Raw genomic sequence first — 13,678 nt, 5'->3', positions numbered from 1 at the left:
CGATTGTAATTGCATACGTACAGGCTGGTGACAATGGTTTTGAAATTTTCAGACTTTTGGATACTTCTATAAAAAAAATGTTAATAATGCCTGTGCTGTGTGTTCTGCCATGTAGTTTATAGTTGTCAAGTAAGCAGAAAAATGTTCATTATTGACTTGAATTTAAAGAGAACTTTTAAAAGTCTTACGACTATTGGATGGAATCAAATCATTTGAAATATCATTTATGATTAAAAGATTTTCTGATAAACGTTTTTCCAAAGTAAAACAGTAATTGCATGTTTTCGATTGCAGAATCTTGTAACAATACAAGCCGCTACCACTTCCCTTGATTCCCAGTGCTGATAAATGTGAAAGAGGCTTGTCGTAGCTTCACTTTTTCTCATTCGTCATTTATTCATGGTATGCTATCGAGTCAGAGCAATGCCAGGCACCACGAAGTTGTTCTGTCAATTGGCATCGATGGTTCCGCTTGGTGGTATTTTTCATTTCACACAGAAGTTTTGGAGACTTTGTCGTAACGAACCAAGCTTATGGATTCCCAAAGTATTAGAACTTGTTACGTACACTTTATACTTGCTTTTCTTGTGGAAAGTCATTCCTCGGTCATTCTAGCTTTACTCGACGGACAGGGAATTATTTCTTGTATTTTCTTCGAGTTGACATATGATTCTCACGTTCATCTCGTCCTCGACACCGCGAAATCTTGGGTTTTGGAAAATTGGGCCACAGCAAAACTAATGCGTGTTTTTTTTTCGATTCCGGTCCTGCAGAGTCTTGTTTCGCGGTACAATAAGAAGGGACCCGAAAATTTGCCTGGTTCAAAAGCAAAACAGGCAAACGAACCGGCAAAGATTTTGTTGATCCGAAAGAAGGGGTGATAAAAGGGCTGTAAATATATAAGTGGATACTGGCAATGAGATTCATGGGTCACTTGTGAGAATCGAAAAATCCAGAATATTCTCTGAGACCTTGTTTATCAGAACTTTCGAAAAACATGAGAAACATTCTACAATTAGGTCAACAAAATTTTGCTCAACGATCATTTTTCGCAATTTTCACCTATTTTCACGGTATTTTGGAATTCGGCTGCAGCATGTCAAAATAAATAATGAAACGGCACTCCCTTTTATTCGAACGAAATATCACATTTGAATCCCGCGCCACGCGAGCTCGTACTCAGCCGCTCGACGCGACTCTCCGTGGCTCGGCGTAAAGGCCGATCAAGAAAAACTCTTTTCTTTCATAATTACATTTGTTTTGCGTTCCGAGACTACAATTCATTCAATTTTGATACGAGGCGAGATTCAATTAAACAAAACTTATAAAAATTAAGCTTTAAAACTTTAAAACAAATTTGAGAGAGTCCAGATAAAACTTGTCCAGAAAGGTCCTATTGCGTGATGGATCGAACGGAAATAGCTAGTCAAGAACAAACGTTTGGTTCCAGGAGAAATAATGATTGAAACGATCAGAAATTATTAATTTAACAATAATAAAAAGAAAGTTTGATTTATTTAATTTAGAAAAAACAAACATGATTTTTGGTCGTTAAAAAAACATTTATTTTTACACAGAGATCATTAAGTTCTCAAAAGCGAGGGAAAACAGCATCAAGTTTGTGCATTCACGGCACGAGCGGGAATTAGCGACCCAATCCGAGAATTTAGAGATCAAATTCTGGTTCGAGATTAATTTTCCAGGCGAATTAAAATTCGAGTTATTTTTAGAAGGAATTATTATCATGATATCTTTGTTTAAACGAGTATAAAAGGCCGTGCGGAGCAACCACGGCAGCTCATTTCTAAATCAGCTCTCGCTTCAAGTACAGAGGTAGTGAGTCTGGAAAACAAACTCCAACAAACCGACCCACCTAAAATACTCCAAATTTCATGCCGAGAGGGAGGGGACTGAGCGATTCCGTTCAGACCAAAGATTTAAGGGTGAAATTCCTTTCCGATCACGCCGAGAGGGAGGGGACTGAGCGATTCCGTTCAGGCCAAAGATTCGAGGGTGATAACCTTTCCATTCCTTATTGAGAGGGAGGGGACCCTGCGATTCTGTAGGGTCTGCAGATTCTCAATTCGGATCCTTGTCATCCTATGCTAAAGAGGGAGGGGACCCTGCGATTCCGTGGGGTCTGAAGATTCTTGGCATAGGCCGTTCACCTTTACTCCATTTGATTTATTTTGTTGGAGGCAATAGATCATTTATTTCGAGAGCATAAGCCTCCACTATCCTCTTTGGAGCGGGAACTGTTTCCAACATCCAAATCACTTTAAACGTTTGATTCAAATACAAGTTAATTTGATTGTGCAGAAATTTAATCAATCTCAGTTGAGTTATATCGAGCCAGTCCACAAATATTATTTAAGAATTGTATAGAAGCATAGAGTTAATCGGATTGATTAAATTTGAGATTCGAGAAAAATAGGAATTAATTTCTGAGCTCACGGATAAGAATTTACGAGAACTGGCAAAAGAGAGCAGAAATAATTACAACTGGACAAAATTCTTGAAATAAGAGAGCGAAATTAGGAATTGGACAAGTTTTTTGCGACCATGCGTAAATTAGGCAAGTTTATTGTAACTAGGGAAATATTTTCATTTATACCGCGAAACACTAACGGTTTGCATCACATTTTCTTTTGTACACCAAAATTACGGTGAATAAACACGATTTTTATATTTTCAAACACAAATTCACACTCTCTCGTTCATTTCATGCCTGCTCCTAAAAATTTAGTAGCTCGAACACAGGCGTAGCGGGTAACGTCTAAAACCGTACCGTTACAATATGTATTGAAAAATGTAGTGCTGCCAGATGAACCTTTTTACCACACTACTTTCAGGAGCTGATATGTATACGACTATCAACAGCTGATTGTAACCGAGTCAAATAGGCAATCATAAGTGTTTTTGCAAGGAGTCTGGTGTAGGTGGTAAACGAATAATAAGTACGCCGGTGGTACGAGAAAAATAGTGAGGAATTTATTTGTTCCGCTGTTCTATCGTAAGTACAGTATTTGCCCGACAATTAGTGCGATTAAGCCCGATGATGAAGATGGCGAGTTGACCCGGTGTTCGTCGAGCACGTGCGAGACGAACAAGATGGACGACCGAAGCGTGCTCGTGAGAAAGAACCCGATGATTTTTTGAGATATTCCGTTAAAATGAGTCCGAGAGAATGTTCCGTTAAATGCGCAGAGTCCGTGTAATGATTTGAACCGAAAATGAATAAGAGAACCCGAATTTGATACCGAAAACTGGTTAGAAGGTGAGATGCAGTGATTAGCCGTATTGCACGCTTCAGCGACCGGATCAAGACTGAGGCATCAATCATGGAGATCGATGATGAAGCCCCGCACACATGCGCGGTGTGCTTCCCCGGTCCCGTGCTAATTACTGCCCAGGAGGTGGCGACGCCCCCCGTGAGCGCGTGAAACGAGCACCCGGCTGCTCTAATTGCACGCGCCCAAAATGTCCGAACCCGCGAACTGGCGACGCCAGCGGCGGAGCGCGAGAGCCCGGCCCGAATTCTCTCGCGCTACCGTCGAGGCCTCGCTCAATCCTGAACAATAAGATATTTCTAATCATAAATTATTGAATATGATTTTGTATAAATTTATACGAATACAGTTTGCCCTAAAATTTATTCAATACAGAAAACCTTACTTGTAACCTATTTATTTCGACGATTCATAAATAGTCTTTGGACCATAGAATCGCGCGACTCTTACCTTAATCAATATTCAGGTTTTTTATTATGATCTTTTGTATATGAAAATCATTTGAAAATTGTATGATATCATAAAACCGCAGATTCGTGTATATTGAAGTGCGGCAGGGCTTACGCTGGCTGTATTTTTTTCTTATCAAGAGACTCGGTAGAGTCTCGGGACAAGTACATTGACAGCCCTGTCGTCTGCTGGCCTGAGGCTCTCGCCGAAACTATACTTTCTCTGAATAAAACGATTCGCGGTGGTGGGGGTAAAACGCATGTAATTTTCTAAAATTGCAGAGCTCAGGAGATTTTTTATAAATCAAAAATTGGTTTGGAGACTAATTTTCAAAATCCCTTTCGAATGAGCACGAAACCAACACGATCAGTAGCGTAAATGCTGAGAAAAAACTTTGCACAGGCTCAAGATTATGCAAAAGTTACTAACACATTTAGAAATTTGACATGTCTGTATATAATACCATCAAGGGCCTCATGTCCCTCGGTCTAACTTCGCGGCGGTGTCGCGGACTGACGTCACATGCCGAGAGCTCGAAAGTCACCAGCCGACGTTTCACGTCATGTTGACGTTTGGGGTTATGATGTTATGAAGTGCGTGCAGGATAACTAAAAATAATTTTCGTCATCTAACGAAGTGCATATTACTATTTATTGCGTTAAATTTTGTGATATACTAAACCAGTATCAAAGCGGCCGCGTAAATGTAGTCTGTGATATGTGTGCGAAAAAGGATATAAAAAATGCGCGATGCATATGTCAACGAAAACTTTTCAACATTTCATTATTTTGTTCGACTGGAAATAAGCGTTAACTAAAATAATCTTTCAAGTAAATCAGAGTGCGAGAAATATTGTCCAGTGTAAATATATCGTCAGTAGGCTAGGTTATATATATGAAGGCGTCGCAGATTATATATATGAATAAATACAACAAAAACACACAGAACTGTTAGAATGATGTTGTAAACTTTAATTGAATAAATGTTTTCTAATTTATTTCTCATGTTTCCCATATTTTGCTTCATATTCAGTTTGGCTCTGTCCTCTCCGATCCTTGATTTCACTCCATCGGTTTGCAGCGGATCGATACATATCATTAATTAATTGCCTAATATGTGTCCTATGATTTTCTACTATTTCTTCATGCTGATTGTGGTAACGTGATTCAAGAGGATTCCAGCTATGATCATCAATCGCACATTTTGTACATCAGATTCTCAAAACAGTTTCTGGTCTTGATATAAGTGTAGTTATTCATTTTCCACCTGGTCTGTCGAGTAACAAATTTTGAAACTTATTCCAAAAAGTCTTTGGATGCTTTGTTTGCTGATCATATGAAAAGTCGAATCTTTGGAATGCGGTAGGCAAACACAAATTTTGACAACAATACTTATGAAATGACATGTATGTTGAGTATTCTCACTTTGCAAACTACAAATGTGGAATTATTAGTGAAAAGATTCATTACGCTAAGTCTACAGTTGCTCAGTTTTGGATGCGATCAAATATAATGCCTGCTAACATCCATGGGAACATACAGAATTTCTGAATTCAATGTTCGCTATGTCATTTCAACGTAACATCATGACTTTTGCCAACTTTTCTCTATAATACTATAGATTTGGATTATTGAAATACAGCAAAAATCTGCGAATTATAAAATTCATATACTGTGCCACTCATTATACTTTTTAAAACTAACTGTAACATATATATGAAGTAAACACTCATCACAGAAGTCTTCAGTTGCTCATTTATGGATAGATTTTAAATTGCTGTCTTCAAAATTTATTGCGCAGATACATTGAATCGCAGCAGATACCTGCGAACTCTGAAATTTCTGTGCATAAATATGTGTGTTAAGTATCACCCCCTATCTTTGATTATGAGAATGAGTAATAGAACTTGGTTTAGTAAGTTTTAAAGTATTTCTTTTTAAATACTATTGAAGTTTGTATTACTGCGGTACGAAGCGAATACCTCCAAACTTTCATATTTTTGTGTCGCAGCATGTGTGCCAATCATTTAAATTTTTTACTCCAACCGTAACATGTAATCTCAAAAATTCATTACAAACGTCTTCAGCTTTTCTAAATTCCTAAATTTTCCGTTTTCTATTTTATTCTGAGTTTTTAAACTTTTAAATTCATTCCTGAATTCTCCTGAAATTGTTTTTCTCCAAAACCAATGCAGATACCTTAAACGTCTTTGAATTCCGTTGCTCTGTTGAATTAAGTACCCTCAGTTTTTTTTGCTTCTTTGAGTTCTGACATAATAAATGTTTCCGGGTGCCTTTTTTCAGCAACTATCAAACTGTAGATAATTGGATCTCAGCGGCCACTTGCAAACTTTGGAAATATATTTCATCAGAGACATGTTTTGAATGACATGAAAATGTCTAGATTCAGAATGCAAAAGCAACATTTAAAAAGGGCCAATTCTGTTGGATTTGTTGTGTCTTGAATTTGATCTATCTTTCCTCTTTTCCTTTCTTTTTCCTAACGTTATCAGCCGAAAATCATATCTCGGCCCGCAACACGCATTGCTCCATGCTCTTGAGTTCCCAATGGACGAAACATATTAGAAGACAAGGAGAAAAATCACCAAAGTCCAAGTATAAACCTCTATCGAAATATTTTCAGTACAATTTCGACGAAAAATAGGTCTTTTTTCGTGAAAACCAACGTTATACGCCGAAAATTATAAACAATTCATAGAAATTTAAACTAAAATCTTATAGTCATCTGAACATAAATAAGGATCTTTTGAGAAAAAAGACGTGAAATCAAACCATAAACTTCCCCTAGGGAAAAAAAAGGTTGGGACAAGTACATTGATGGTCCCTCGTTTGCTGATAATTCCACCCATAAAAAAAACTTTGAACAAAATTTTTTTTTAATTGTAAAAAAAATTATTTCATAAAAAAAATACAGTACAATTCGAAAAAAATTTTACAAATCTTGAAAAAACGTTATATATTTAAAAAAAACTAATTTGCATCTATTTTTTAAAGTGTCAAAAGAATCAAATAACAAGTAAAAAATAATAAACCGAAAAATCGCCCTTGAAATCATTTTGGAAACCGATGCCTCATTCTTCTTATTTGATTCAAACAGCTAAATCAATTGAAAAAAATTCCATCTAATTTACGTGCAACATTAAAATTTATTATATCAATTCGAGGCCAAGTATTTTCTAATGAATTGAAAAAAATTACCATTTGAATTACGTGCAGCACTAAAATTTATGATATCAATCGGTGGACAAGTATTTTATTAGTAACTCCAAATTTTGACATTATTGAATTGTTCTAAGAAGCTTTCAAATCCAAAAGAATCACATACAAGCTAGTCATTTCTTACTCTATGGTGGCAGAGACTTATAAGAAAGGCGATTCTTCTCAGACTTTCAGGATCCTCTGGTATTATTCACAAAATTCGACGTCGATTGGATCGATACAAATTATGTTTAAATATGTGTTAAAAGTACTTGTCCGGCCCATCACTATTCATTCAATAAAGAATCGATCATAAAAAAACGAAATGGCACGGCAGAATCTCGTTAAAAGTTTGTTGAAATGCGATTCATTATTAATTTAATGTTCTTAATAATAGTATAGGTTAGTTCTTATTCCGAATGGAACTCGTTCGCTGGAAGAATAAGTGGGAAGTAAAAATTGCCGTCATCGAATGTAAACTGCAGAGTTATTTTGGAAGCTTGAACATATACATTATGTACAATTTTTTTCATTTATCGATGCACAATAATATCCCTTCTATATTGCGGAACAATTTGTTTCCGTTTTTTATTAAATTAGTGCAATTAAGTAAAAATTACTTGAAGATAATTCTCTCAATTCCCTCTGCATGAATACTTGTGATCCATCAGTTCTAGACAAGCCCTGACTTTTATTTGGATAAACAACTTAAACGGAAAGTGATGGGCCGGACAAGTACTTTTAACACATATTTAAACATAATTTGTATCGATCCAATCGACGTCGAATTTTGTGAATAATACCAGAGGATCCTGAAAGTCTGAGAAGAATCGCCTTTCTTAGAAGTCTCTGCCACCATAGAGTAAGAAATGACTAGCTTGTATGTGATTCTTTTGGATTTGAAAGCTTCTTAGAACAATTCAATAATGTCAAAATTTGGAGTTACTAATAAAATACTTGTCCACCGATTGATATCATAAATTTTAGTGCTGCACGTAATTCAAATGGTAATTTTTTTCAATTCATTAGAAAATACTTGGCCTCGAATTGATATAATAAATTTTAATGTTGCACGTAAATTAGATGGAATTTTTTTCAATTGATTTAGCTGTTTGAATCAAATAGGAAGAATGAGGCATCGGTTTCCAAAATGATTTCAAGGGCGATTTTTCGGTTTATTATTTTTTACTTGTTATTTGATTCTTTTGACACTTTAAAAAATAGATGCAAATTAGTTTTTTTTTAATATATAACGTTTTTTCAAGATTTGTATCATAACCTCACCTGTCAAAATGACGTTCAGTATGAAAACAAGTCTCGGGTGGTTTCGGATGTGCGTATCGATGTATTGATATCATATAACCTATTTACAAATGATATAAATGATAAACTTATTTTCAGTCAAACGAATTAATGAAATCTTAAAAAGTTTCGTTGACATGCACCGCGTATTTTTTTATTTTATTCTTTTTTACACACGTCGGATCACAGACTACATTTACGCGACTGCTTTTATACCGGTTTAGTTTAGCATTCCACAGGTTTTAGTACTATGCACTTTGTTAGATGACGAAAGTTTTTTTTATTTATCCCACACGCATTCCATAATGTCAAAACTCCGTTTGTTTATACGATGATCGAAAACTGACACATGGTTTATATATATATATATATATATATATATAATATAATATTCACGGAGTCTGAGCGCGGTCGGGGTAAGACTCAAAAGTTAGAAGGCCTAAAATGGCGAACAGGCATTTTGTATAACGCATATATAGTGTGACGGATTTTTCCAAGCCCCGAAAAATGCCGCAAAAGTCTGGCTCTCTTTCCCGTCGATTTTAAACAAAATCTAAGATGGAAATTTTAAAGTTGGGCGCCAGTCGCAAAGCGACTCGACGGCAAAGAGAGAGAGACGTAAAGTTGACCAGCTTGCGATCAGCGGGATGGGCGGGGTGACCTCGAGAATAATTAAAACACAAAAATTACGTTTGGAAATAATAATAACAAATTTAATCTTAAAGTCGGAAATTATAAGAAAAATGACAACAGCAATACGCACGCTCGGGATGAGTTCCAGTCGCAAACAAATTTACATTATTTCGTTCAAGAAAAGAATTTATCTAAATTTAATTTATCGAAAGATTTAACACGGGAAAACGAAAATATAACGATCACGCGACTCTACTGAACCACGGGGGAAGAATCGCGAACTCACACACTCAAAATTCTCGCACGCTCACACACAAAGTTGGTCGGGATCCTACATCCTCTACAATCTAAACCGAGCTCGAATTTATTCTCTCCGTGGATCTACTCACGGTCGAGAAAATAAATTTTAAGATGAAAACGAAATTATCGATGTTTTATTCGCAATACCGAGCCCCCGATATTCGGTTACTCGGTCGAGCTATCGAACATTGTTCGCGTCAAATCATCCCGACCCAGTCACTCACACACGCACTCAATTACACAATTTCGCGACCCTTCAGCCCGGGAAACAACTTACGTCAATCGGGAACAATTATTTACCAAACGCGAAACTTGGAAACACGAAACACGAAAATTGGAGATCTCGAGTACGGCCACGATTACTCTTCGACACAAAAGTTAACTTTAAATAACGCGAAACGCTAAACGGGCGACCGCGGGAACAAAAATCGAAAGAGCCGACAAAGAAACGCGTGACAGAGTTGTCATCGTGACCAAATTTCTCTCAACACAAGAGAAGGACGGTAATTCTTTTAATTATGCACGATCACGAAAAATATGACCCGGGAAAGATGTTCGAGGGCCCACCAACCAAACCAGAAAGTGACAAGGAAGGAACTCACGGTGTTTCTTCCCATTTTCGCGACACGTCCTCTCTGCTCGATACTTCACGAGAATCTCCTCGAGAACCAGAACGTTACGCGTAACGAGGATTTTGTCTCCCGCCCCTCTCCTAATTTCGAATACTCCCGAAAGCTATTGACAGGTCCGGCGCAATTACAAAATTGGTCCGAGCGTTAGACAGGGCCCCAGAATGAGTTTGAAAATCGGGAAATGCTACACACGATGTCAATGCATTTTACCCCTGGCTCGACCATTATATTTTTACGCAAGAAAACGGACCGTGGAGTTCGCATAATTTACGAGACCTCGCGAGAATGATACGATGATCGCCGTTCGATGATTGTCGACGGGAGAATCCGGCGGGTACGATGGCCCTGGCGTAACGATGGAAAAACAACCAAGTCCTCGATGCCAAACGAATATTTTCCTACTCGAATATTCTCGAGCCTTCCGTGAGATTTCCGTTGCCTCGTCCTTGTATCAACAACAGAATGCGAAGTCCTTTCTCTCTCTCTCTATCTTTCCCGGGATCACTCACATGAAAAAAATGTATTCCAAGACGCAAATTAATAAAATATTAACAAAACTATCGCCCTAAGCAAGCCCTGTGAGATAATCGTGTGGCCGAAGTATCGAGCAGGAGCTATGGGAGCGCTCTCCTTCCGATACTCTATGCTTTAGTGACGGTCAAAAATAAAAAAACCGTCACAATAGATATACAGAATGCCTGTTCGCTATTTTAGGCCTTCTAACACTTGAGCCTCACCCGCGGTCGGCCTAGCAGCTGGAGGAGCCGACATCGTTGAGCCAATCAGAATGCGTAGAGGCAACAACTCTTCTACCACTAACTACGTCAAAACGCGTATACGTATACGTCGAACTCGTGATGTGTCAGTAACTTTTGCATAATCTTGAGCCCGTGCAAAGTTTTTTCTCAGCAATTACGCCACCGATCGTGTTGATTTTGGGCGCAATCTAAAGAGAATTTCTTAATTAGCTGAAAGTTCAATTTTCAAAGCCTCAGATGACTCATAACTTCGGTAATTCAAAAAAATCACTTGCCAATTTTACCCCCACCACGGCGAATCGTTTTATTCAGAGAAAGTATACTCGGCGAGAGCCTCGGGCCAGCAGACGACAGGGCTGTCAATGTACTTGTCCCGAGACTCTACCGAGTCTCTTGATGTGGTGTCATACATGCAGTGTATATTACGAAAACCAGATATATAGTGACTTTGGCGTGATATATTGTTCAACCATCTGTCAGTTTTTGATGGCATGATCAAATTAATAGCAACAGCGATCTAAATGATAAAATTTCGGAGAAACAGTGCGAGCTGTATGAATTCGATTCAAAATTCTTATATGACTATAAAAAAAAAATGTTATGTAAGTTTTGTGAAAACCATGGGGTTAGTTTACCCTCATCGCAATCGGTTCGCGAGTATTTGTTATATAGGACATATATTAGTATTGGGAAATTTCTCCTTGTACAAATTCTTTGATTTTACGTTTATTCATGACATAATTTTGTTGCAATCCTGGTTCTGGTTCCTTACAAATTTTCAACAGGAGTTATGTGAGAAAAAAAAACTTTCGCTCATTATAACCTCTCAAATGTTTTTATGTTGTGTTATTACATTATAGAAAAAATATGCGTGGTTGTTTGTAAATGAATGCAAATAAATTTTGAAAAATTTTGGTCAAGTAAAAGTGTCTAATTCAATGTATTGTTGTCATATTTTCTTTCATTTCGTTTGTCTGTGTTCACCGGGCCATTTTTCCCACCTCCTTAGCTTACAGTATATCCATACCAATTTCTATTCATTCTCTAGACAATTCGAATGACTTTCGTATTTCTATTTCCTCATATTGATTTCAATAAATTGGATAATTCATAACAAAAAGTTTTCATGGTTCCTTGTTTATACACCCGAGTTTTATAAAAATCTTTGGGCCATGTAAGTGCATAGATATATTCACTTGACTTATTGCATAATGAATTTGGAAATTTATTTCAATAATTCATTGGGTGTCTGATTTTCATGATATCAAAATTCATATCTTCGAAATGCAATGAACACCTCTAAAGTGCAACAAAGTCATGAAGCGACATGTATGTTGAGTATTTCCAGACCATGTTTGCTCTGCAAAATCCAACCCTACGTCCGAGATTTCTCACGTGCAGGGCGGGCAACGTGTGCTTTTGCACACGGCTAACAGGGCTCTGGTCACACACACACACCCACACTCACACACTACACAAACATTCACACGTACACGCCTTTCGACAAACCGGGGACGTGAATGCTCGGGGACCCTATAAACGGGTCCTACCGAAAAGCGAATGTCCGGGGACTCCTATAAACGGAGTCGCCCGAAAGCGAATGAAGGGGATCCCTATAAACGGGCTCTCCCCGCGAATGGAGCCCGGTTTGTCATCACGGGCACTCACACCCACGCACACTCGACAGGGGGGAACACAGAACCCACAGGGAGAGGGGGGGGGGGGGACCTCAGGGGCCGTGCCTTGTCCCAGCGCGGTTCGTGGAGTCGCGACCACGAGGGACCCGTAGCACGATGGGACAAACAAACATGGACATGCACAATAAAAACAATGACTTACCTCAGGTGGTAACCCCTTCTCAGGGGGAATCCACCCCGGGTTCCGATCGGGTGAAAGCCCCGGTGGCCACGGGCAGCGGCATGGATTCTGAGGGCCGCAACTTGTGCACGGAGACGAGGAGGACGAGACGAAACAACGACACGAACAAGACGTTACTTAACTTACCGAGACGAAACAGGACGGACAGCGTATCTAGCGGGAGCAGCGCGGCAAGCTATGCTTCCGCCGTAGAGAACGCGCTACTGACGACGAAACAAACAGCCACAACGACAAGCAACAAACGAGACTTGACAGAACTGCTTCGGCTTATCCACGAGACGGCGACGAAAATGGCCGAAGCAGCAAACGTTCAGAAAAACATGAACATGACTGTCAAGACGGGAATCAAGACGATCCTCGAGACCGCGGACATTGCACTGCACATGCAGTCCGAAACGGCCTCCAAGGGACGTCTTGTAGACACTAACAAGACAGTGACGGGTACAAACAACAGCGAAGAGACGCCACGCACGAAACGGAAACGTTCGTCGAACGGATCCACGCCGGAGTCCTCCCAAAAGAGGCCTCCGACGATGGGACCGCCCACAGACTGGCAGACCGTTACGAAGAAAAACAAGGACAAAACAAAAAAGAAAACGGACGCAAAGACCCGAGCTGACCGGAGCGGACCGGCCCCCCGGAAAAGGGTGTTCTGGTCAAACCGGGCACGAACACGACGTACTCCGACATAGTACCCAAGATACGGACGACGATCGACCCGAAGGAGAGTCACGTGCAGGTGACGACCCTGAGGAAGACGAAGAATGGATTGTGCCTGCTGAAACTTCAAGTTGACGCAGACAAGCCTGACGGACGCGACGAATTTGGACGACAAATTCAAGACGCGATCGGGGAAGCGGGCAATGTCAGGGCTATGACCTCCAAGGTTCAACTGGAGATCATGGACCTGGACTGTGTGGCGACCCCGGACGACGTGACGGACGCGCTCAGACGAGAGACCGGACGAGACGCGGACTTTCGGGTCCACATTTTCGGTCCGAACCGCGCTGAGCAGTACATGGCGGTCTGCGAACTCGATTCGCGGGAAGCCGATGCGCTGCTTCGGCGCGGCCGGATCGGAATTGGCTGGGTACATTGCCGCGTTCGGAAACGACTGACGGTGACGAAATGTTACAGGTGCCTGGGCTTCGGCCACGTTAAGGCCGAATTCAAAGGCAAAGACAGGACGAAATGCTGCCGCAAGTGCGGTGCATCCG

General features: G+C 39.6%; 1 protein-coding gene across 1 annotated transcript in view; it reads right to left on the bottom strand.

The window, feature by feature from the left end:
- Nucleotides 1-9,810, bottom strand: part of LOC122411365 (dynein axonemal heavy chain 5-like) — a 169,866-nt gene extending 160,056 nt beyond the window's left edge. Inside the window, exon 1 of the mRNA XM_043420113.1 lies at nucleotides 9,796-9,810. Coding sequence (XP_043276048.1) covers nucleotides 9,796-9,810 — 15 coding nt within the window. The remainder of the gene's footprint in view (nucleotides 1-9,795) is intronic.
- Between the last annotated feature and the right edge of the window lie 3,868 nt (nucleotides 9,811-13,678).

Source organism: Venturia canescens, chromosome 5, assembly GCF_019457755.1.
Source record: "Venturia canescens isolate UGA chromosome 5, ASM1945775v1, whole genome shotgun sequence".
NCBI classification, from domain to species: Eukaryota; Metazoa; Arthropoda; class Insecta; order Hymenoptera; family Ichneumonidae; genus Venturia; species Venturia canescens.
Note: the sequence above shows the minus strand (reverse complement) of the source record. Positions and strands in the feature narration are given on the sequence as shown.